The following is a 25,754-nucleotide window of genomic DNA, read 5'->3' on the forward strand; positions in this document are numbered from 1 at the left end:
TGACATAATGACCCTGTCGACCTAAATATAGAATCTGACAGCAGATAAGAACCACTTGGCCCATCTAGTCTGCCCCTTTTTTAAACATACATAACCCCATGTCGACCTTGATGCATGTCGACTTTCAGTGGTTGACCTAATGTATGTCGACCTTCCTCTAGTCGACCCTATGACCCATAACCGTATGGGTAACCTGTGACTCTCCACTGTTGTGAAACCTTCTGGTTAGAGGTTGGCACTGCATTCTGGGATTTGTAGTACCACAGCAGCTGGAATGGCACTGGTCATCATTAACCTGATACAGTCATCCCCACCTGAAAATGAGGACATTGATTGTAGTCAATAGTGTTTCCCAAATGTGGCCCTCAAGACACCATAATGTTTTAAGGATATCGATGAATGAACAGAGGTGATAATTGCTAACTTGATTGAGGGTGTATTTTAACTGGCCGACAGTCGGGATCCCGACGGTGAGTATCGGAATCCCAGCCACCAATACTCCGACAGAGGGGCGAGCGCAGAAAAGCCCCTGTGCTAACCACAGGTTCTATTATTCCTCTATGGGGCGCGTGGACCCCCACGAGGGAGAAAAAGTCTGTTGGTCAGGATCCGGGATTTCGATGACGTTATACTGTCGGGATCCCGCCCGTTGCACCCAGTCATCTAGCACCCCTTGATTTAATGATTTAAACATCTGTGCTCTCAGGGACTTTGGGCCTTATTCTAGTTCACTCTTTCTGACAAAATCCTTCTTAGATGGACAAAACCATGTGCATTGCAGGGGGGCAGATGTAATATGTAATAGATTTGGGTGAGTTATTTTGTTTCTGTGCAGGGTAAATATTGGCTGCTTTATTTTTACACTGCATAGATCTCACTTTGAAGTAAAACCCCACCCAAATCGAATTCTCTCTGCACAAGTTACATCTGCCCCACCTGCAGTGCACATGGTTTTGTCCATCTAAGAAGGAATTTGTCAGAAAGAGTGAACTAGAATAACCCCCTTAGTCTCGGGAGCAGTCTCTGAGCACCCCCTCTCCCCATTCCCAAGCTGGCAGTGTAGACCATGATGCTGTGCTAGAGACTCCTACACATTTGCATTTCCCCATAGTGTACATGCTTATATCCAGGAATTGAATTCCCATCTTCCTATAAATTCCTTCAGTGCTGGCTGCATAGTAATGAGTTTAGATTGAGGCCCCTGGTCCAAGGGGCTGTCACCAGGAATGGCCATTGACCCTTTGCCATTGATAGATGGGAGTTAATCAATGGTGGCTCCAGAGGTGGGGTTGCAGCACAGTCCAAAGTTTAAATAAGGGAGCCACACCAACTGTTACCCCAAACTGACTGACTGGCAGTTGGTGTGGCTCCCCTATTTAAACTTTAGGCTGCCATCCTCACCCTTGAATGTGTGACATCATAGCAATAAGCATGCCGGGCACCAGGAACAGGACAGCCCAACCCTGCAAGCTAAACGCAGGTGCAACAGGGCAGTAATAATGGTGCCTCTTGCACACCCCTCTGCCAACTATTCCTTTGCAAATGTGTGCTCATATCTGGATGCTTTGAGATCTGTACTGCTGAGAACAGAGGGGTAAGCCTTGTGTCCTGAGACCGGTGAGTCCCTCTGGGCGTGAGATTACCATTACCCATGAACCGCTGGGCATTCCCATGTACATGGTACATGTTGGGTACATGCACCCGGCGAACAATCTGTACCCGGCGCAAGCACAGAAATGCGTATTTAGAAATCATTGAGGCCACATGCGAGCGAACAGACCTGAATAATCCTTAGTGTATAGGAAAATTCGGTAAAAACCCAGATAACGGGTTTTTACTGCACTTCCCCTAAAGTGCATCTTCCCCCAAAGTACCAACCAACCAGTTCCTGTCATTTTACAGGCTGTATTTTAACAATAGTTGTTTGGAGCTGACTGGATGGTACTTTATCCATACTTGCCTACATTTGAAAACTAGTTTCAGGGAGATTATAGTTAGCAGCAGAATTTGACTTATGCAACTATGACTTTATCTCTCTCCAAGGGTTAGTACATCAGATTCCGAGTCTAGGAATACCTGCTGCGGTGGGATTGTCAGAATAGATACCCCACTGTGTCCCACCTGCAGAACTTCCTAGAGTCCCCTCCCTGTGGTGACCCTAATCCAGCCTATACAGGTTCAATCTCCTTACCCCCTAAGCGGTTCTGCAGTAGCTGAGCCCCCTGATGCACTCTACCCGGTCCAGCAGCAACCTAAGCCCCCAAAGAGGTTCTACAGCAGCTGAACCCCCGCCGGGATCACTGATCCGAAGGATCTCACCTTCCCCTCTCGCTGCCCGGACTTTTAAAGCCCCCGCGGGCCGCCATTGGCTGGCCGTCCCCGTGACGTCACGCCGGCGGTGCCCCGCCCTTCCTTCCGTCCCCGAGTGACTGGTCTGTGTGTGCGGCAGTCTGGCAGCGGCAGCGCACGGCGGCGGCGGAGGAGGAGGAGGAGAGCACGGCTGGGGCTGCTCCCGGTCCCCCCCACCCCATCACTCCACCGGCACAGCCCATACACCCCGCAAAGCTACACCTCCCCCCGGAGCCCCCCTCCCTCCAACCCCTATCTATAGGTGTGGGGGGGTCCCTGCACGACGCGAGAGGGGGGAGGGTGCACCAGGCGTGGAGTCTCTCACATTCATGATTATGGGCGACAAGAAGAGCCCGACCAGGTACAGTGCAGGGAGGGTGGGGGAGGGGGGGGGGGACGGTGGGTGGGTTGTTTATATACCCCCATTACATGCAGACAGATGGAGACTACCCCCCCCCCCCCACCTTTGCACCTCTTCCCCCCCCCCCCCCCAATCCCCTCCTGCCCTTGTCAGTGGAGGCTGCAGTGCACACCCTGCACCCCCTGCCCATTACCTGCTAATGTATATGCTTACATCATATGTATGTGTGTGTGTGTAATATATATATATATATATATATATATATATATATATATATATATATATATATATATATATATATATTATACACTGCTGCTGCTGCTGGGGAGGAAGTGCGCCAGGGTACAGGCTCTCTGCTATGGCGGCTGCTGATCCTCACAGACACACAGCACACACTCCCTGCACAGTGCCTCAGACAAAGGGAGAGAGAGAGGGGGGAGAAAGACGCCTCCGCCAACCTTAAAACCCTAAATAAATAATTACACCCAGCAGCACCCCTCCTGTCTTAGCATTATCCCCTTATTGATAGGTAAATGGTGGTGGGAGAGGGGGGGCCGCTGTAGGAATGGGAGACAGCGGGTGGCAGATGTTGCTTATGGCTGCTTTGTCTGTTGTGTGTTATATTTCACAGTGGGGTGTGTTGTGTTGTTTTTATCTTTTTTTTTTTAAATTTTTTTTTTTATTAATGCCGTCTTCTCCCCACGATCACCCCCCCTCCTTCCTCCCTGTTTCCTCCCACCCTCCCTCTCCTCCTCCCTCGCCTCTCTTAGTTACAATAGTAGCCTGCAGGGCAGTGAAGGGTTAATCTTGGCGGCGGTGGGGCTGTAAAGGGAGAGGGGAAAAAAAAAAGGGGGGGGGGGTGGTTTGATGTTGTTGTTGGAATTGCTGTGTGTGTCATAGCGGGGGCACTCTGCGTACAGTCGGCGGTGACGCTCTGGGGGGGGTGTCTCTGTTCAATCTGACAGGGCACTGGCACGAGGAAGGTGGGTAGGGAGGGGGTGAGGTAAGGGCAGAGCAGTACTATGCTGTGTGCATGACAGAAGCACTCCTCTGGAATAGGGGTAGAGCGATGGAGCGGTTTCGCCACTCTCAGTCATTGGGGCTACGTAACCCTCCACCGTCTGCCTTAGGTTAATTTAGAGAGCGCAGAATTTAATTTGCGGTGGTGTTTCATGGTGCCCCCTGCAGTCAGGGATTTGACAACCTGCACGGATGCTCGGTTGTGCATTCCACACTGACTGGGGCGATACGCAGACAGTGTTTTTTCCCCCCCTCCACATGTTGGGTGAAGGGCTTGCTCTATGGGGGAGCTGCAGCGTGCGAAGTGTTAAACTGTGTGTCAGGGGGCTTAAAAGTCTAAACGTGTCCTAATTCCTTTTTCTTATTTTATTTCAGGCCAAAACGGCAAGCTAAGCCTTCAGCCGACGAGGGGTATTGGGATTGTAGCGTGTGCACTTTTAGGAACAGTGCTGAAGCTTTTAAATGCAATATCTGCGATGTACGGAAAGGAACTTCTACCAGGTATGTTACCGCCCGCTAAAGTGGGGAAGAACGTGGGGGTCCGTACCTAGCGGGCTATGTTGGATGCAATCTTTGCACTTCCGGATTGCATGCGAGTGCATTGATGTTCTATATGGAGAGTGAGCATAGTTCATCGATATGTTATATATGGATGGTATTTCCTGATGTGCCAGCACCTTGATATATCTGCAGGTGTCGGAGTGTTCTGTACGATATGAAGGCATTGCTCATATAAATTAGCAATGTTTGATTTGATACCTTTTTGATCTGTTGTTGGGCTACGATTTATTAGTAGAACATAAGAGTACGATTACCCTGTTCCATTGCAGGTGACATAAATGTGTCAAGAGTGAAGTTAAAATACAGTATGCGATCGCAGGTGACTTGTCTAGACTTCCAATAGAGCTCGCTCCTGGCTGATGGATGTACAATGAATGACATTTACAGGTGTTAAACCATTTAGGTGCAGTGTTGTATATAGCAGTTTTAACGAAACCTAAAGATACTGGTGTGAGGCTTGTCCAAACTCTTGTGTACTTAGGGATTACATTGTTACAGTTTGCGTTCATATGCAATGTTCTTGATACTGAACCGTTCTAGTCTGCCATTGAATCATCATTAATACCCCTTTTAGATATACTACCCGGGAATTACCCGGCATTTTGACTGCCGGGTCATTTTCCCGTGTGCAGCCTGCACCCTTTCACACTTACAGCAGCAAATTACCGGGTGAAGCAGTTCTACCTGGTAATTTGCTGAAAACATGGGTTTTTCTTGTGTCTGAAAGGGTCAACACGGGTCGTATATCCCGGGTCCTCAACCCAGGTAAAAAGAAGGGTCGGAGACCTGGGTTTTAACACCCGTGTTGACCCTTTCAGACGTACCATAATCCCAGGTAGATGCGCATTCATGTCTGAAAGGGGTATAATTGGTTCCGTGCTCTATGTCAGAGTTCGCTTAATGCTGCTTTTTACAGGTCAGGTTTTAAGGATAGCTCTGCTTCTCTGCTTATGCATGGGTATCTTTGCTACCTGGACTATAATGGCTGTCGGGGAACTGCTATACAGGATGCAGGGGTCTAGGTCCACCTTGAAGTGGACGTTTTCAGTGGTCGGAACTCTGTGAAAGTGTGGATCGGGCAGAACTTTTGCATTTAGGAAGTTTTCATTGGGGAGAATTTGGGGAGAGCTAACGTACCCCACCGATCAGCTACTATTATCGTGTTACCAGATGTGTTTGAGAAAATGACAGGATTTGATTGCGTGGATACTTTATCTCTCTAAAGTCCCATAAACACTAGACGATATATAGTTAACAATGTATCATTCATATCATATCTGGTGTGTACGCTCGATATCGTTATCAAATTCGTTAATGTCCTAGATCAGTGGTTCTCAACCTCGGTCCCCAGGACCCCCCCAAACAGTTCACCCTACATGTGCACTCATTACTCACTGACACCTTTTAAAAGAGCCACAGGTGGAGCTAATTACTTCACCTGTGATTCTGTGTGGAGACCTGGAAAACTTGCACTGTTGGGGATCCCAAGGACCGAAGTTGAGAACGACTGTCCTAGATCATATATACATGCAGCTCAATCTTGACTATGTCATCAGCGACTACATGTCCAGAGGGGTACCCGTTGGTGTCACTGAACGATATTCTGTTCTGTTTATGCGCTATATCATTTGCACAGCAATCGTTGCCGATGGTATCATCTAGTGCGTATGGGGCTTTAAGGATTTGATACTTCTCCCCGATACTGTGAAGCGAGCCTACACTATTACTTGGGCGACGAGTTAGGAATTTACATAGAAGAGCACAAAGCCGATGATTCATCATTGTGTGAAACTAGTTTGAGGGCAGGAATTCTTGTTATGAAGCAGTTTGTCCTTTCCAGCACGTGATTGACAGTTAATAACAAACAAAGCGCCTCTCTGCGCATGTGTGACTTGTAGTAAGGATCCCGTGAACATTTAACGTGCACTGTTTCCGCTTCTATCAGAGCGTTGGCGAATCTTTATGTGTTTATAGGTGCACTTAACTCCCTATCATCCAGTATTACGTATTGTCAGCTTGCTGCCACAAATTAACGTGTTCGTTTCAATCCGGATGTTTCTGGCTTAAAAGGGGAAAAAAAAAAGTGCGAGGAGACTTTGGAGTTTCTCCCAAGGGACTCTATGCAAATAAGCAGGCGTGTTTATGCTAATTTTATAAGGTCATTTGCGAGCGGTGGCATGCTGACCTTTTTGGCCTTTTCAGTGCATTTCTGTCTGCAAAAGACCCTTCCCTACACTGAGGAGCCGACTGAACCATTTGCAGTTGGTGTACTGTAATTGGGGAGGGGACTATGGAATCTGGGTGCATGCACGGTGCAGTGTGTAAGGGCAACATGTGGAATACTTGCAGGTGTTTGGAATCATGTGCTGCATATCACAAATGGGACTGTACATGAATCAGGAGCTGGTGATCCTGGCTGCCAGTGTGGTTATTCAGATTTACAAAAGTGCTCCAGAAATGCTGCAATGCTTGTTTTTTTTTTCAGTAAGTCCCTGAAAGGACCATGTATAGTAAGGGTGTTGGACAATATTTGACCACTATCCAACTCCCTCTGCGTCAAACTGCTGCCTAAAACTGCGTCATATAATCTGTTCCAAGACTTGGCAGGTTGGTTCCGTCAGCGGAACGAGCTCCAACGCAAGCTGGCTTCAGGGAACGGATTACGCACTCTTTCAAAGACTACTGTGATTGAATGAAGTCCGCCAAATGCCTCTAGATCGGAGTAATCACCTCATACAGTACGAGATGTGTGTTCGTATGCGCCTGTTGCTGACACATTGTGAAAGCAGCCATTTTGTGTACTTGAACGTACACTTCTCAGAATGCGGCCCACGTGTCCGCTAGGTACAACCGCCTTGTGAATATTGCTCATTAAGCGCCTGATATGGAGTTGAAGGAACTGTACATCTGTTAGCTAATGGTTCGACATGCGCTTGGTCAACATTGACAAAAGGTTGACATAAAGCGCCCGTGGAGCAAGGCACCTGGCCCGAAGCAAACGCGCTTCACTGACTGGTGGCCCATGTCGCCATCACCACAAAAAAAACATCAAAAACGTGTCTACTTTTTCATGTGTCAACCTTTGCCTTATGCATGTATGTATGCAGTTTTGTCCATCCAGCCAATGAGGGAGCTTATGTTCTGTATTTGCGCTCAATTCTCCATTAGCCACCAAGGGGGCGGATTCAATTTGGCACACAGGAATTGACGTTCTGCTCTGGGAATTGATCAACACCCCCTACCCCCCTTAGTCTCTAGAGTTTTCCAGGCATTATTATGCGTTGGGTGGACCACTAAAGGTCAACATGCCTAAAGTCGACACAGGCATTACTGTAGGTTGATAATTGCTATCGACAGTCAAAAGGTTGACATGGCTTTTCACTCCTTTCCTCGCCCTAGTGGATGGTAGGGCTTGAAATACTGCCTGTCTGCTCCAAAAAAATAAAAACCCATGTCGGCTTTTTGACTGTCGACTTGCCATTGTAAATCGAATATTTTTGTCGACCTTCCATCCATGTTGAACTTAGTCATGTCGACATATTTCAGGTCTTGACCTAAGCTATGTCTACCTTTTGCTATGTCGACCTAATGACCATATGCTGAATTCTGACGGCTTATTTATTGGTTAATATAGCAGGTATTCTGAGCATTTGTTGGGGCTTCTTGTTGTGCATGGAGCCGTGGTTAGAATTTGGTTCGCAGCATTCTTACTACGATACGTGTTTTCTGGATCTCCTCACAGAGTTAATCTGCTTTCACACACAATTTCCCCGGAGGGCTTTGCCCTCGTTCCTAAGGACACGCGGAGTACGGTAACACGTTTTGCAGACAGGCATTGTTTAAGCATTAGTGGGGGGGAACCTGACACACTCTGCTTTGTCGTGGAACTAAAAGTCCCAGCATAGACGTGCTGGCGCCCAACATCTGGAGGGGCGGAATTAATGATCCAGTCTTTTGGTTGAAGTCACTTCCTGGTGCCCATAGAAACCTAATAGGACAAATTGTATTTTGTTTATAGTTCAAAGGAACGTGTATATTGGGAAGCTGCAGTATACAACACATATCTGTTCTAATTATATTTTAATTACAAGATAACTACTTGCCAGAGCTCCGGCTTTCAGCAGCAGCTCGGTCCGATCACTACCCTTAACTTTTTTTTTTCTCTTTTACATATTTTTAGAGTTGTCGCAGAAAAATCATCCTATCTGGGACACCAGAATCCTGCATTTCTGGGTTGCCCTGTTGTTGTTGTTGTTTTTTCTTTTTAAACAAGGATTTATAATTATTTATTTGATGTGTGTGTGTTTTTTTTTTTTTTGTGTTGTGCTGTGTTTGAGATGATATGCAAATTGGTCTTAACCCTTTGAGTGTCAGGTGAATTTGTCACATTTGTGAAAATTGGCTAGCAAACATTTGTATTCACCATGGTGACCTGTAATGTTTACAATTATATAGGAAATATAATCTTTTTTTGACACATTGTTTATTTGAATTTATATAACAAATGCGAGCGACTCTGGCATTTTCAGCGGATGCTTTGCACATCTCAAAGGGTTAAAGTATTGCCTCAGTACACTATGGTGTGTTTTACTGCCTGCACAGCACTGAGGTCAAGGGTTCAATTCCCACCATGGCATTATCTGTGTGGAGTTTGTATGTTCTCCCTGGCCGGCAAGAATCAGTCGTGTGAAGGCCATGAGACCAGATGGCGCTGTAGCAGTTCTATACACCCTTCACCCGCAATGGAAACCCCTACATCCCTTTAAAGTGTCAGCTGCATGCTGCAAATGGCCGCCGTTCCAGTGCGTAACTGTGGGGTAGATGTATCAAGCCTTGGTCACCGCCTTTCTCTCTATCCAATGCTTGAAGATTTCACCCTGCATCTGGGAAATCTGGCTGATAACTGCTTATCGGGTTGTTGGACTGCTTTGCCCAGCGTGTTTCCCATATTGCAGCAAGCAATCTGATTATTATTTTTTTAAGGCAATTTTATGTATTTGAACCGATAAATAAAAGTTTTGGGTTTATAGTTACTTCAGGTGACCCATGCAGTAAAAGTACATTCTACCTATGAAATGTTCTCTTCTGCGGTTAAAGCCGACAACGCCAGGATTCCGCTTTTTTGATTTTTAGGTTGAGGTTTGTGCTACTCTTACCTCGTCCATTAGAGACATGCGCCGTCTGGCGGCTCCTGCAGTGTGGACTCTGCTCTTAATTGCGGTTTCCAATCAAAGCGAATGCAATCCCAATATCAACAGCCAAAAAACTAGAAATGAAATGCTTGTAATGTCTTTATGTAATATATATAATGCCCCCCCCCCCTTTTTCATCCCTGCTTGATGCACTTGTAATCCACAAAAAATTCCTAGTGTGCGCAAGCATACATGGCCAATAAAGTTGATTCTATTCTATAACATCTCTATCCCACTCGTTGCTGATTTCTGCATCTTGCATGGCACATTTGAGGCAGGCTACAGCAGTGCATATGCCCATCTGATTAGGGTTATTGACTGATGGCTGCTAAGGCGCGGTCCGGTTTATTTTCTATGTGTAAGATCTCTGGTACTGGGGAGTATGTAGCACATGGTGATTACTGTAGCTGCCTGTGTTTCTTTACAATGTGGTTGAAATTGTTCTGTTTAACCCTTAATTGCATTTTTTAAGTGTTTTGCCTGGTTATGGTATTTTAGATCTACAATGTCTACAGTCATTTGGTCGACAGGGTCCAAAGGTCGACGAGGTTTTTTGTGTCTATGTCGACAAAGGTCGACATGGACACTGTCTAAGTGTACTGCATCCCCTCGCATGGCTCTCTATGCTTGCCCTGCTATGGTCTTGGTGCATGTTCGGCACAGTGTTATATTCTTCCTCCACGCCGTAGTGGATGGTAGGGTATGAAATACCGCCTGTTGACACATGTCGGCTCAAAATTCTGTAAAAAAATGTTGACAATTGGACCCTGTCGAACTAGAGTCAATCTATCATGAGTCTGGATACCTTTTTTTTGCCTTGTCTTGGGTATGGGTCATTGGGTCAACCACAGAAGGGTCAACATGGCTAAAGTGGACAGGGTTGGAAGGTCCACACAAGCGTTATGTCGACAATGGCTAGGTCGACATGAGTTTTTCACGGTTTTGTCCCGGGTGTCGACATGGACACCATGAAAGTATACAGCGTCTCCTCGCGTGGCTTCAGGCCTATTCTCCCTCCACGCCCTAGTGGATGGTGGGGCATGAAATATTGCCTGTCGGCACGTCGACTCCAAAATACATGAAAAAACTCATGTCGACCTTTTGACTCGACCTTCCGACCCTGTCGGCCCAAGTCATGTCCACCTTCAGTCGTTAACCCAATGACTGTATATCGTTGGTATTTTTTTTCCCCCTGTGATCCTACCCCTATTACTCCAATTGTAGACCTGTGTAATCCGGCCACGGAATCTAGCCAGTAGGCCGACTTTGTACGTTCCCCTATTTAGTTTAGAAGATGGTTTGGGCCTGCACTTTGTTCCGGACATATTTATGGGCTTTGTAATGTGCTTGTATGTCATCGTCTTGACCATTCTGAAGCTCGGCGGAGGGTGTTGGCTCTTTGTAAATATTGACTAATAATAATGGCCGTAGTTTGAGTTGCAAGTATGGGGACATAATGCTTAAACTCGGAGCAGGAATTTAATTCTGGCCGGAGCCTATTTTTTATGTTTTTGGATTTGTCTTGTAAATGTCTCCGCCACGAACAGACTTGAGCACAGAACGCTGAGGTTTCTTTTTTAAATATTTATGCTCATGTAAACTGAATAATTAGGATGTTTCATTTTAGTGTCTAGAGGTAGAAGACGCGAAGCAGCTAATGCTTCTGATATATTACTCCTGGCACCCAACGCTCGGGAGTAATATCTCTGTGATGACAACGTGCGCACTTCTTCCCCTGGCCTCAAAAGATCCGTCTGGCTCCTAAATGTGACAAACTGGCTCCCCAGCCATAATCGATCGCATCTATGACCAGTAGAGAGTAGCCGAAGGCCGGTTCCTGCAAGTCCCAAATGTGTTTCCTAATGATACGTCACTTTCCTTTTCCAGATACTAGGAATGCTCCCAGCAGCTGCTCAGCGTCTAGGGAGCTATAGGCCTGATAAGGCCTAAACTCGCTTTTGGAGCAGTCGGAGAGGAAGGCCTGAAGCCAGTATACTATTATATTATATAATTAAATGTGTTGCCCTTCGCCGTCCTTGAACCAGGCGTGAAGTGGTTAGACCGACGATGGCGGGATACATTCCACAGCACGTGAATTTATCGGGACCTGTTGCAGGAACAGTTCGATGTGATACTGAGGGAATACGAAGCTCTTAATCCTGGAGCCCATCTCCACCTCTCTCACGACCTGAAGATTTATGGTGTTCTGTTTTGATGGCGGTTCATTCACCCAGAGGAATTGACTCTCTTCCGGGTCAGGTTGGGAGGTCAGGAGAAGAAGCTTTGATAAGATCAAGGAAATGGAAAACGGAGTGAGAGAGGACCACGTAGCATAAAAGCTGCAGGGCAAATGCTGTATAGCCACCTAAACCACAGTTTTTTTTAACCCTTTTGCATGCCAAGGGAATTTGTCAAAATAGGTGTGAATTTCCAAGAAAATTTTTTTTTTAATTAACCCTTTGAGTACAAACGTTGCCGTGATCCTCAAAATATCAATGAAATATGCCAGTGTCGCTCACAGTGATTTTTTTTTTATTTTTTTTTGGGAGTGCAATATTTAGCTAAACTTTATTTATATTAAAAGAGCAGTCACTGAGCGGCGCTGGCATTTTTAGCAGATATTTTGAAGATCGCTGACAGCAATGTTGGCACTCAAAAGGTTCAGGCGAACGCAGAACAGCAGCGCAATGTGGCTCTTAATGGCTTCCACAGTTACATATTGCAATGAGTGGAATTTCAAGACACTCTGAAATACTGCTAAACTCCATTTATGTCTGTCCGTATCGGAGTGGGAATTGTCCTGTATAACACCAGCCTAAAATGTATATTTTGAAGTTGACCAGTCACTTCTGCCACCTGCCCCTGTCAGCAGAAAGGCCTCGGCTGAAATGTTGCAGACTTTTGACTTCCTAAACGGATGGATTATGCGTCCACTAGTGAATGTTCCAACTGACTGGACATACCATATGACCCAGGAGGTCAGGGGCAGAGTGAAAGTAGGCCACAGGAGACAATATCCTCGTGGGCTAGTTTCCCTTGCCAAGCTTCGGGCCTGGTGGCTCGCTCTGCTTAGCTTGTCACCTGGTTGCTAAAAGCAACCGGTGGTAGCATGGATAGTGAAATAGGTGTGCCACACCGACCTTGCCGTTGTGTGTCACATGGTATATTCCATTAGTCACGTGGTCCAAACTATACTTACTGCATGAGAGCTAGCTGCTATCCTTCATAAATACATGCATAACCCTCTGAGGCACTTATGTATTATATAGCTACCCTTCTGGACTTGTAACTTGGTGTGACTGCTATGGTATTACTGGTGCCTGTCCTTGTGTTTCCCCCTATATCCCTATAGATTGTAAGCTTGCAGCAGGGCCCTCCTACCTCCAAGTCTGTATGTTGTTACCCAGTTTGTTTTATCACTGTCTACTATTGTAAAGCGCAACGGAATCTGCTGCGCTATATAAGAACCTGTAAATAAATAAATAAATGGGTGTGGTATATTGTTCCGACAGTTGGGATCCCGACTGGCTGAACTCAGACAGCATGGCGTGCTGCTGTCTGCGACAGCATGCGGGCACATTGGCTCACTACGCTATGTCACCATTTTATTCTCCCTCTATGGGGGTCGTGGCCCCCCCGAGAGAGAATAGCCGGTGTCCGTCAGGAACCCATCTGTCGCTGTGTTAACAGTCGGGATCCTGACTGTCGGGACCCCGTCCGGCACCCTTATAAACAGGTGTCACTCATTTCTATTGGCTAAGTAGGTGAAATGGCTGCCTCCACTCCCTGTGGTTGAAATGCACATTTTATGCAGTATTTGCGTGGTTTTTTAAAAATTTTTACCTCACTTTATGGTCTGGTAGTCAGGCCTCAGGTCTGACGTGTCCCGACTGCTGTATTGCGGCTACAATCTTGCTCTTTGCGGCTGCCCCCATGCATTTACAATAGCAAATGGCGTACTCTTATTAAATCCCTTTACCAGTCTTCGTTTAATTCCGTCTGGTACACCTGTCTGCCTAATGTCTCCCCAGCTAGCACAAAGAAATGCTGATCATTGCCAAAAATCATAGATTACATGGCTTGTCTTTCTCTAATTGCCTTGTGTCCAGAGCCAAAAACCTATTGATCAAGTGGAGATGAATTAAAATATAGATAATTAGTTGAGATCGATAACGTCTACTTGAGGAGTCCAGATACGAGAAATTCTGTATAATACTCCAATTTAATAGGAATTGCCCGATGGGCCCCATAGCAAAGTTACTGGTTTGGGCCGAGTTACCATCATTTTTATGTATAGGGGGTAAAAAATATATAGAAAAGGAATGACATCTGTCACCATTAGGCCTAAGCCTTAGGTTGACACCTGAAATGTGCCGACAGGAGATATTTCATGCCCTACCGTCCACTACGATGTGGTGGGAAAATAAAATTGTGTGGTAAACGGGCGCGGTACACTTGGGCGGTCTCCATGTTGACTGTGTCGACAGTCGACAAAATAGATGTAAAAAACTTGCGTCAAGCTTCCCTGTTGCCTCTTTGGTGACGTTAAAGGGAGGTTGCCAAAAGTGGACAAGTTTTTTTTTTTTTTTTTTTTTTTTTTTTATAAAGTAAACTATGAAAACACTGCATAGGCGGCGTGATCATACCTGCAATTGTTAGTCAATATAATAATATAAAAATTGTAGACGATCAGCATTCTCTGCTATGGCAAAGCACTTTTTAGCTTGGTATAATTATTATTATTTTTGTTCAATTATAAACATGTCTGTAGATGGCTGGGTGTAGATGCATAATCTCGCATTAGGTTGATTTCGCTGTATGCAGCTGTTAGCATAATGGTAATGTGTTTGTATGTGACAATTACTATAATGGCAAATGCATGCTCCCACAGTATTTTCAGCTAATTTATCTGTGAATGCGTTTTGTAATCTCCAGTGGACGGTATATTACTTATCATGCAATTTTCTGATTTTTCATCTTGATTGAGCGGACGTGTATACAGGACTTGGGGGGAATCTAGTTGGAGCATCAATGTGCAGCCGCAAACCGTACACGCTCTCTGGTTGCTGTGCGGTAGGATAATGCCGTAGGGACTGTTAGTCAGAGTTGTGCGGTCCTTAAATAATAGAAAAGCCATTTTCTATTCATCGTGCAGACTTGTTGCTGTGATTCACGTATGGTTGTCTTGTGTGCAAATTTACCAGCAAAAGCATATTCTACGTTATCTGTTCATTTCCTTAATCGTTGGTCAATAAAGTTTGGTCAAAGGAACAGATTTTTTTTTTTTTCTTTTTCTGTTCTTGCAGTTACCGCTGACACATCAAATCCTAGCAAACGTTGCCTGGTGCAAGAACTATAAAGATAATGGGGTATTCAATCCCGGCTGAAATTTTCGCCAGGCGAAAAAACAGCAGAGGTTCACGTTTTCGTTTTTTAGTACATTTTCGCCCTGGCATGGGCGAAAAATACGCAAATTCACCATGACAACTTGAATTCGGACCAATTTCTCCGATGCACTGGATTTTTCGCCCATACATGAAATCGGCATTGGGATTGAATAGGCAAATTGAATATCTCCCAATGTAAGCAAATGGGCTCCCAATCACCTTTCCTTAAATGCGCTGGCTTTAATCACCTATTTACGTAGCTTAAATGCAAAAGGTACAGTGGCGGATCCAGAGGTGGGGCTGCAGCACATTATAAGCTTGGAGCAAATCAATAGGACAGGCAGAGAAATAGAGAACGATATCTAACCAATGGCAGCTCCAGAGGTGGGGGCCCATTGGTAAGATACCGTTCTCTATTTCTCTGCCTGTCCTATTGATTTGCTCCAAGCTTATAGCCACAGCAGTCAGGACTCCCATGGTGATCTGTAAATAAGCCTTGGCATGGGAGCTTCCGAGCGCTGAGCCCTTGCTGGGAAATAGCTGGATCAGGCAAGGTACATTAGTCCGTTGTCAGACTGCAAGTACCATCTCTCGCGACTGATGAAACAAAAGGTATTGTAACTAAATCCCAGTATACACGGGTGATTTTTAACCAGTATCCCTCAGGTTTTTTGGGTGTACAAGGCGATAAAATGCTAAGAGCGATTTTGACTTTTCAGTGTTGACTTGTCTGTCATAACTAAAAAGTCGCTGGGAAAAACTGTGCACGGTGCAATATGGTCACTGAGCAATTATGAGCCAAAATCGCTCAGCGACCATCTTGCACCGTTTGTACACACCGTAACTATGGGTACCCCTCTGTACTTTGGAACTTTCCTTTCCTAAACCCTATCTTAATGATAAACTGTATGTATAAATCTTAATTATTGCTGACCTAGCACAAATGACGACACGTTTTTGACGTAGTAGTTGATTTGGAATGGATCTCACTCTTTTTGAATGCGAACATGTCTTGTCTGGAGTATAGAGTAGCATTTATCCATGGGTTTCCGAGTGGCTGATCGACACATGAACAGGCCAACATGACTTTTTGAGGTTTTTTTTTTTTTCATTCTTTGAATCTTATGCTAAGTCACCATCCGTATAAACTCTGATTGGGGTGTGTAAAGCAAAGCGTACACTAATTGTGGGGGTATACGTGCTCGGGTGTCGAAATTGGCATGAAAAAAAAAGTGAAAAACGTCGTTTTTTTTAATCAATGCTAATATTGTGTATGTCGACCTTTTCACGTCGACTTATTGACTGTTGAATTGACCATTGCCGGTGAGCTATATCACCCCCTTATCCATGGGTGTGGGCGACTAAGCACGCAGAGCGGAATTCCTGTTTTTTTTTTTTTTTATGTTTTTCACTTTTTGCTAAAATGCAATTCGGCGATTTTCTTTACGGCCATCTTTAATTTTTTTTTTCTTTCAAATACATAGTAAGGTTTCATTCTATAAATGAGACGCCTAGTGATTTTAATTCCATGTTCTAAGGAGGGGTATTCAATGTGGGGTCACGGCTGTCCCGTTCTTGGTCAGCTCGACCGAGAATAAACAGGCGGGATTCAATGTCCTGCCTGCCTCGGGGCGAGAAGGGGGCGTGGCTGCGAGAAGTGGCCGGGAATTGCTGAGCCGCGGCTGGGAGCTCGGCAATTCCCGGTTGTTCTCGGCAGAACGAGCCCGACTACTTGTGAAGTCGCGCCCGTTCTGCAAGATCCCCTGCTCAATGCTGTCGAGGAAGACAGCATTGAATAGGGCCCGGCGGCCATCTCCCCCGACAGGAGATGCTCGCCGGTGATTGACCATCCCCCCCTTAATGTGATAAATGGTGTATTTTTCTCCCTGTAAGCCGCTGCTGGCACACTGTGTGTACATGGATACGACTGATAGCTGGATTTGCGGTGAGGGAGTTAATCTTGCCGCTTGAGTCCCCCCTCTGGAAAGAGGCATATTATACGCCTGTAAAGTTCAGCTCTCGCCGCGCAGTGTTCTAGAGCCCGGTATTCCGCAATAGCCGATAATTCCATTTGGCTCACGGTAGATCTCGCCGCTCTTAAACCTTTACATTAGTGCCACGATCTGTTAAATTAGCGGCCAAGCGCATAGATCAACCAAATTACAATATCATTCATAATGCCTTTCCATGCATAGTGCGGTCGGCTATATATTTAAGTGCTGGGGAGAAAAAAAAAAGTAATTTATAGAGTACTTTCAAAGAGCGACTTAATTATTTGTGGCTAGTTTTCCCCACAGGGTCCCGTACAATCTAAGTGTAAAGTCAAACCATGAAATGAAACGCGCTCTGATTTTATTCGAGGGCGGCCGTGTCTGACACTCTGCGGACAGGATGAGAAGCGACGTGAAAAGCAAATATTTCTGTTCTTTTTGATTCCACGCAGACACCCCCCCCCATCATTCTGTGTAAATTGAATGCCCTGCGGGCTTCCTACGGCCAGTGTGTAAATTGAATGCCCTGCGGGCTTCCTACGGCCAGTGATTGACTGCTGATGAGGTGAAGCTTCAGACTAAAGGCTTTCTCCTTAGCAGCAGTTAGTGGGTGCGTTATTGCTGCGATGTGGCTAACACTCCGCATAAGTAAACATTTACATTCCACAGGCCTGAGGGAATAATACAAGTGGGATCGTTAGTCTTATTCCAGGCTTTCCAGTAAGGAGGGGGAAAAAAAGTGTGTATATATAAAATATAATATTTCACTCGCTTGGACATTGCTGCACTTATATCTCTATTAACTTTGATCAGGAATACATCCGTGTAACGGACTGTTGGTGGACGCTGGCGGTCAGACATACGATGCCTAAAGGAGGGAATCCATACAAGGGTTATGTAAATTACTGACCCATAGGTCCCTTTCACACAAACCGGCAGCCGCGGAGCGGCAAAACCCTGCACGGCCAAGAAGCCGTGCCGCACACAGAAATATACAATGGTGGGGATGGCCACAGCCTGGCAGCCATCCCTGACATCCGTCTTCAACCAGGCGACTGGGCCGTGACCATCCTGTGTTAATGAACACCATGCTTTCCATTGTTAACTACTGTGTACGGCACTGCTCTTGGCCGTGTGGGGTTTCGCCGCCCAGCGTCAGCCGGAGCATGTGAAACCACCCTAAGGGCGGTTTCACATGCTCCGGCTGACGCCGGGCGGCAAAACTCTACACGGCCAAGAAGCCGCGCGGTACACAGAAGATAACAATGGACAAGACTGTGTCTATTCACACATGACGGTCACGGCCCGACCCTCCACTGTAGGGCCTAACCCTCTATACCCCGCCACCTAAACCTAACACCCTGTCTCACAGTCTAATCTTTCACACAGTCCTCTTGCCCATCTTCCCCTACTGCCCCCCTCCCCTGACATAATCCTAATACTTACATACCAGCAGTCAGGATTCCAACGCCGCTCTCTCTCTACTGCATATCACTCCAGTGCTTCGTACATCTCCCCTTAAGTCAGCAATTTCTACCTTTCAGGAGTTTTTGAATAGGTAAATGTCTAATTTGCATGTGCAAATACCAACCGTCATGGGGTGGGGCCAAATATGGCCCATATCGAATGGGTCTGTACCGGTCACATTATGCTAATATTGCCTTTTCCGCCGTGTGGTAACGTGGCTCCTAATAACAGATGGGTTTGTGATGACGGCTGTCACTATAAGCCTTGTTGCCATGACGTTATACTACATACCCTCTCGTCTCCGCCTGCTGCTTCCTGATTAATGACATGTATGTTTTACCTATTTGCATACAGTAATGAGACTCATATCCTATAGGCAGAAATCAAAATAAGTTTAAAAACCAAAAACGTGGCTTTATGGTGAAAGTACTCAGTCTAGCACGTGAGGTTACCAAAAGCTACGGTGCTGCAGATATACAAGGCTTTCTAATAGGCGCAAATACGGCGTAACCCATAACAGTGGATTAGCTACTGTGCTGTATCTCCGTCAGCTTTATCTATCGCCACTTGGAGAAATGAAACGGCAGCATTATCCTGAAGTAACGAGACGGTATAAAAAAATTGGTATTGTTTGCGAAACACGCGTGAGAGGGTGTAATTAATTAAAATGTGGCTGCACGCGCTGCGATTCTGCCGCCCCGCAAGTCACGGCGGCGTTCGGGGTGAAGTTTTATAGCCTCACATCTCTGTTTATAAAAACTTCCAGCTCGCAGTTGCCTCCAGTTAATTTGATGCTGGCAGCACAGATGCAGAGCTTGGCGTTGTGTGATAGCAGATCACACACAGCGCGTGACGTTTATGGAATCGGACGCAATAACACGGACACCCTTGGGCCTTTTGGCTGACGGCTGTAAACATGGTCTTCGTGATAGAAGATCTTCCTCCAGGCGGTCGGGAAAACGAGCGTGTCTCCTTCCCCGCATGAATGTGCAATAGGAGTCAAACCGAGAATCCTTCTCTCCCCGGCTCCCTCTGATCTGCGCTTGAATTGTGGACTTAGAACGGGTCACCGGGGGCTTATCCTGACAGCCGTCTGTCACTTTCCTTACTGATCTGCAGGGCTACAGCCCTACCTGCTACCTCAGAGCGTATTAGAAGTACGCGCACATAGATGGCTTTTGGAACGCGCACGGTCAGTTCTTCCGCAAGGCTTGGCAGAAAGCTTATTATCGCAATGGCAGTGGAGTCAATGCCCCCCCCCCCCCCCAGAACTACTCCTCGATGACCCATTGAGTTGCCCTTGAGTAGACGTGGTCTTGACGTCCCGTGGTTTGCTGACATGCTGTATTTTAAGGAGGAATTTTAGACTTTTTGTTTAAAATAAATCTCCTTAACCCTTTGTGTGGATGCATTTTTAGGGAGTGTTTCCTGCGCTTGGATGGTCAGAATCAGGCGTGCGCAGAATGTATTTGTTCTGCCTCTGGTAAAACATGTCTGGTGTAGCATTGGTTATTTGGGAAATGTTTTACAACACCTGCTTGTCTGATAAAGGGCTGGTTTGTGCTTTTGAGACCTTAATAAACATATCTGTGAATTGTGGTGTTCGGCTGCAAATGTATTGACTGTAAATGACCATATAGGCTGGAGAAGGGAGGGGTAGTAGTATAACATGTGGATATCTTAAGTGCTATTTTTTGCTAAAAGTATTTTGGCCAAGACTGAAAACAAAATATATGAATAAACAGACTTACAAATCCATTTGTGTCCCCCGTCTTGCAGTAAAACGCGTGCTTCTGTTTTTTCCAAAAATGCATAGCATTATCAATGCCAAAGATAGTAAGATCTAGCTGCCAACATTAAGAATACTTTCCAGGGATAATTGGCTCATGAGACCGTACATAAAAATGCTCTGCGCTGTGTATGTGGACCAAGGCGCACTGCAGGAATCATTGCATGTATGTTATAGGGATCTAGCCATGCTGCAATAATCATTACATGAATGTTATAGGGATCTATGTGCACTGCATGTATATTCTAGGGATCTAGGTGCACTGCAATAATCATTGCATGTATGTTATAATAGGATATATGCACACTGCATGTATATTATAGGGATCTAGGTGCACTGCAATAATCATTACATGTATGTTCTAGGGATCTAGGCGCACTGCATGTATATTATAGGGATCTAGCCATGCTGCAATAATCATTACATGAATGTTATAGGGATCTCTGCGCACTGCATGTATATTCTAGGGATCTAGGTGCACTGCAATAATCATTGCATGTATGTTATAATAGGGATCTATGCGCACTGCATGTATATTATAGGGATCTAGGTGCACTGCAATAATCATTACATGTATGTTCTAGGGATCTAGGCGCACTGCAGTAGTCCTTACCACATGTATATTACTGGATCTAGGTGCTCTGCAGTAGCCTTTACCACATGTATATTACAGGGATCTAGGCGCACTGCAGTAATCCTTACCACATGTATATTACAGGGATCTAGGTGCACTGCAGTAATCCTTACCACATGTATATTACAGGGATCTAGGTGCACTGCAGTAGTCCTTACCACATGTATATTACAGGGATCTAGGCGCACTGCAGTAATCCTTACCACATGTATATTACAGGGATCTAGGTGCACTGCAGTGATCCTTACCACATGTATATTACAGGGATCTAGGTGCACTGCAGTAGCTCTTACCACGTGTATATTACAGGGATCTAGGTGCACTGCAGTAGCTCTTACCACGTGTATATTACAGGGATCTAGGTGCACTGCAGTGATCCTTACCACATGTATATTACAGGGATCTAGGTGCACTGCAGTAGCTCTTACCACGTGTATATTACAGGGATCTAGGTGCACTGCAGTAGCTCTTACCACGTGTATATTACAGGGATCTAGGTGCACTGCAGTAATCCTTATCACATGTATATTACAGGGATCTAGGTGCACTGCAGTAAGCCTTACCACATGTATATTACAGGGATCTAGGCGCACTGCAGTAATCCTTACCACATGTATATTACAGGGATCTAGGTGCACTGCATTAATCCTTACCACATGTATATTACAGGGATCTAGGCGCACTGCAGTAATCCTTACCACATGTATATTACAGGGATCTAGGTGCACTGCAGTAATCCTTACCACATGTATATTACAGGGATCTAGGCGCACTGCAGTAGTCCTTACCACATGTATATTACAGGGATCTAGGTGCACTGCAGTAAGCCTTACCACGTGTATATTACAGGGATCTAGGTGCACTGCAGTTATCCTTACCACGTGTATATTACAGGGATCTAGGTGCACTGCAGTTATCCTTACCACGTGTATATTACAGGGATCTAGGTGCACTGCAGTAATCCTTATTACGTGTATATTACAGGGATCTAGGTGCACTGCAGTAATCCTTACCATGTGTATATTACAGGGATCTAGGTGCACTGCATTAATCCTTATCACGTGTATATTACAGGGATCTAGGCGCACTGCAGTAATCCTTACCACATGTATATTACAGGGATCTAGGTGCACTGCAGTTATCCTCACCACATGTATATTACAGGGATCTAGGTGCACTGCATTAATCCTTATCACATGTATATTACAGGGATCTAGGTGCACTGCAGTAGTCCTCACCACATGTATATTACAGGGATCTAGGCGCACTGCATTAATCCTGATCAAATGTATATTACAGGGATCTAGGCGCACTACAGTTATCATCACCACATGTATATTACAGGGATCTAGGTGCACTGCAGTAGTCCTTACCACATGTATATTACAGGGATCTAGGTGCACTGCAGTAATCCTTACCACATGTATATTACAGGGATCTAGGTGCACTGCAGTAATCCTTATCACATGTATATTACAGGGATCTAGGTGCTCTTTCTTTTTTAATAATCCTGCATGAGTACATATTTTATTGGGTCATGAAAATAAAACGAGATGCTAAGAATGTAGTATAATATGTGGAATAAGAACTGTACTATTACGTTGGCCAATAATGAAATGTAGGATAATTCTATTTGTAGGGACAAACCTTTAAATCCTAGGACTGTCCTAGTGTATGGCTACAGGTTGCATGCTTTGGGACAAAGTGTACCAATCCCTCCATTATCTAGCACCAAGAAATGGGGAAAGAAGTACATGATTATTCCATGGATTGAAAAAAAGAAAAATACTTGATAAACTTTGTTAAATATATCCTTTTCTTTTAAACGTCATATTAGTGTTCTTCCACTTGATAACCTGCAGGGGCTGTGTGGGTGGCCCTCTGTTTTCCTAAAGGGCCCAACTTTACCCATAAATCCTTTTAATCCTAGTAGTAAATTAAAACAATGCATTTAATTAAAGATGGAGACACATCTGTGACAGCATGCCAGCGGGCATATTTAAAAAAGTGTTACAAGCGGTACTAAACGTGGCAATAAAGTAGGAAGGTGCGGCCCGGGGGCTGCCTGATGTCTGTCTGCTTCATGTGGAATACAGCTTTTGTTACAATGCATCTGTTCCCCACCAGTCTACCGCGGGTGGTATATTTTGACATAGTGCAGTGGCCAGCTGTGACCCTGAAGATGGCCGAGCAGCTTAAAACGCACCCGCCGCTCCAGTACATATGGGTGGGGTTAAGATCTGTCCTCTGAGATGGCCAGTCCATACAGGTTATTGAGTTCTGTGTATGTCAGTCCAGAATCGCCCCCACCCCACCCGGGAACATGTCAGGCGGCATTGTCATCCTGATTTCCATAGAACGGTCACAATGTAGGGAGCACAGACTCCCTTGTTTGCCGTTTCGGTGGGTCTTCCAGGACGAGGTGCTTTCCTGCAATGACCATTCAATGACAAAAAGACACTGGATTTAGGCACCTTCCTAACATCAATGCTTCTTACACTCCTACCTCCAGATGAGCAGTCTACTATGTATTCGGTGCCCCTTACCCATTTTATACCATCATCAACACATGTCTGCTGCAGAAACATACCATTTTGCTTGCGCAGGGCTGTCCAATCACTTTTGCCTACACATACTGAAAGATTTCTTCATGTTTTAATAATTGTAGCAAGCCTACACAAAAGGAACGATAAATGAGGGGAATGTTCAGGTATGCAATAAGTGCGACTGCTACACACAACCAGTTACAGTAATGCTGGCAGCACAAGTTTCCCATACGCCTCACTGGGGTAAGAGGTCAAACCTGTGATGTTGGTAGACTCAACGAGCTGATTTAAACCCACGCATTGCAATGATGTTGGAAATTTAAATCTCCCCCTCCCCCCTCCTTTTGAATGTCATTTGAAGGTTAGCAAGCCCCTCAGTCAGTCACTTAAGTTGACACGCACATTGTCATTTAAATTCCGCTCTCCTTCCTTAATGCGATTCTGGCTTTATTCTCTTCCGGCCGGCATTTATTGACTGCACATTCTCCCACCTCAGGCCTGTAAAAGGGACTTGAGTGTCTGCTTTCCTGATGACGCTTTGTGCTCGATGTACGATTACACACACATGCTCTGGGTCAGGCAAACAGCCAGGCGTTCCGAATGTAGCCAGCAGGAAAAAATAAGCATTAGGATTCCCAGTAAGCCTCCCATCCGTCAGCGCGTGCCTCTCGGTCAGAGTGAACTATGGGGAGATTGCCGGTATTAAGTGGGCAGGGTAATGAAAGGCTTGCTTGCCATCAGCGTGGCAATTTTTTTAAATGGAAAATCACGTTAAATGCTGGTATCAGAGGGACTTCTGTTATCATCCACCTTACAGGAATCAGAAGGAATCTTATTCTTTGTCCACATGGCAGGTTGCATGGTTGTGATATTGGATTAATAGTGCTTAAATAACATTGAGATTGAATGTGCATAGGGAGAAAAAAATGCCCCAGTCGAAATATAATTTTGAGTTCAATTTTGTAAAATATTTGTTGAGATTTTTTTGTTCTTTTTTTTTCTTCAAATTGCTTTGGGTAGCAATGTAGAGTAGTGGTTAGTATGGTCCAGCCACGTCGACTGGACGCCTATCTGTGTAGAGTTTGTATGCTCTCCCTGTATTTCCTTCCTCAGTCCATGTGGTTTGGAATGTAGACTGTAAATCCCACTGCTGCAGGGACTGAGAATTCTTGCAGTAGGTAGGTTCTCTATAAATCAGTGCTTCTCAAATGCTGTCCTCAAGACTAACTTAACAGTCCAGGTTTAAAGGATATCCTATGTTGAGGCACAGATGATTAAATCAAAAGGACTCGGGGGGTAGATGAATGAAGCAGTGATAAGGGAGGAGAAGTGATAAATTGCCTGGTACTTTATCACCAGCCAATCCGCTCCTGGCTGTTAAGTTACAGGCTGGGTTTAAAAAGGGACAGTTAGAACCTGATTGGCCGGCGATAAAGTACCAGGGACTTTATCACTTCTCCTAACTTATCACTGCTTCACACATCTACCCCTCTGTTAATAAAGTCATCTGTGCTCAAGCATAGATATCCTTGAAACCTGGACTCTTAAGGCCCCATACACATGGTGAGATTGTCTATTGACCAATTTTGACTAAGCAATTTTGAGAGAGTTTTTAAATAAGCGATTTTGTCTAAAGCCCTGTACACACGGTGAGATATTGGCTAATGGACAATTTTGACTAAGCAAGTTTGGGAGAGATTTTGGCTGGATGCACTGGAGATTTTGACTAAGGATTTTGTCTAAAGGCCCATACACACTGGGCGACTTTGAGCTGAAAGCCGCTCAAAACACCCAGTTTGAGCGGCTTTCAGCTCAAAGCCGCCCAGTGTGTATGGCCCGGCGGTGAGCGCTGCTGCGCGCTCCTGCATCATCGCCGGGAAAGCCGTTCATCCGCTGGTTATACCAAGTGGACGAAATACCACCCACCCAACTAACTCATTCTTTAAACACAGTAGTGAGGAGCTGAATGGCTGGTATTTTATCTCAGTTTATTTTATCACTCTCCATAGACCCTTTTATGCAGAAGCTACATTTTAACGGAACCATGCGGGTTTCCAACTCTTATTCAAACTATCATCTGCTCCGTACTCCCTTAAGGGGCCTACACACCTAGAGATTTTGCTAGATCACTTGCCACACGGCGCTGCACAGTGATTTGCCAGCACTGTGTGGGTTCTCCGCTGAGAACACTGGTCCTGACCGGCTATCCCATTAGATTTATCCAGTATAGTGACGCGTGGCGAATCCTGGGAGATGTGATGCTGCCCGTTGGTGGCTTCTGGTCTGACTGCACCCAATTCGCCCTGCTGTCGCTGGTCCGCTCAGAAGCAGCTGCTATTGCTTTTCCATAGGGGATCGGCAATGCAGAGCATGTATGCACTATATAAATGGGGTAATAACCGATCCGCTTCTAACCACGGAATGAGAAAATTGAAAGGGAAAACGGCTGATTTTTAT

General features: G+C 45.4%; 1 protein-coding gene across 3 annotated transcripts in view; it reads left to right on the top strand.

The window, feature by feature from the left end:
• Positions 1-2,404: 2,404 nt before the first annotated feature.
• Positions 2,405-25,754, top strand: part of RYBP (RING1 and YY1 binding protein) — a 51,787-nt gene continuing 28,437 nt past the window's right edge. For all 3 annotated transcript variants that reach the window (XR_014454308.1, XR_014454307.1, XM_083155974.1), the window contains exons 1-2: positions 2,405-2,710; positions 4,106-4,231. Coding sequence is in view for 1 of the 3 variants with exons in the window: in XM_083155974.1 (XP_083012100.1) it covers positions 2,679-2,710; positions 4,106-4,231 (158 nt within the window). In the remaining 2 variants the exon portion in view is untranslated. The remainder of the gene's footprint in view (positions 2,711-4,105; positions 4,232-25,754) is intronic.

The sequence above is a fragment of the Crinia signifera genome, chromosome 8 (assembly GCF_055691185.1).
Source record: "Crinia signifera chromosome 8, ASM5569118v1, whole genome shotgun sequence".
Classification (NCBI taxonomy): Eukaryota; Metazoa; Chordata; class Amphibia; order Anura; family Myobatrachidae; genus Crinia; species Crinia signifera.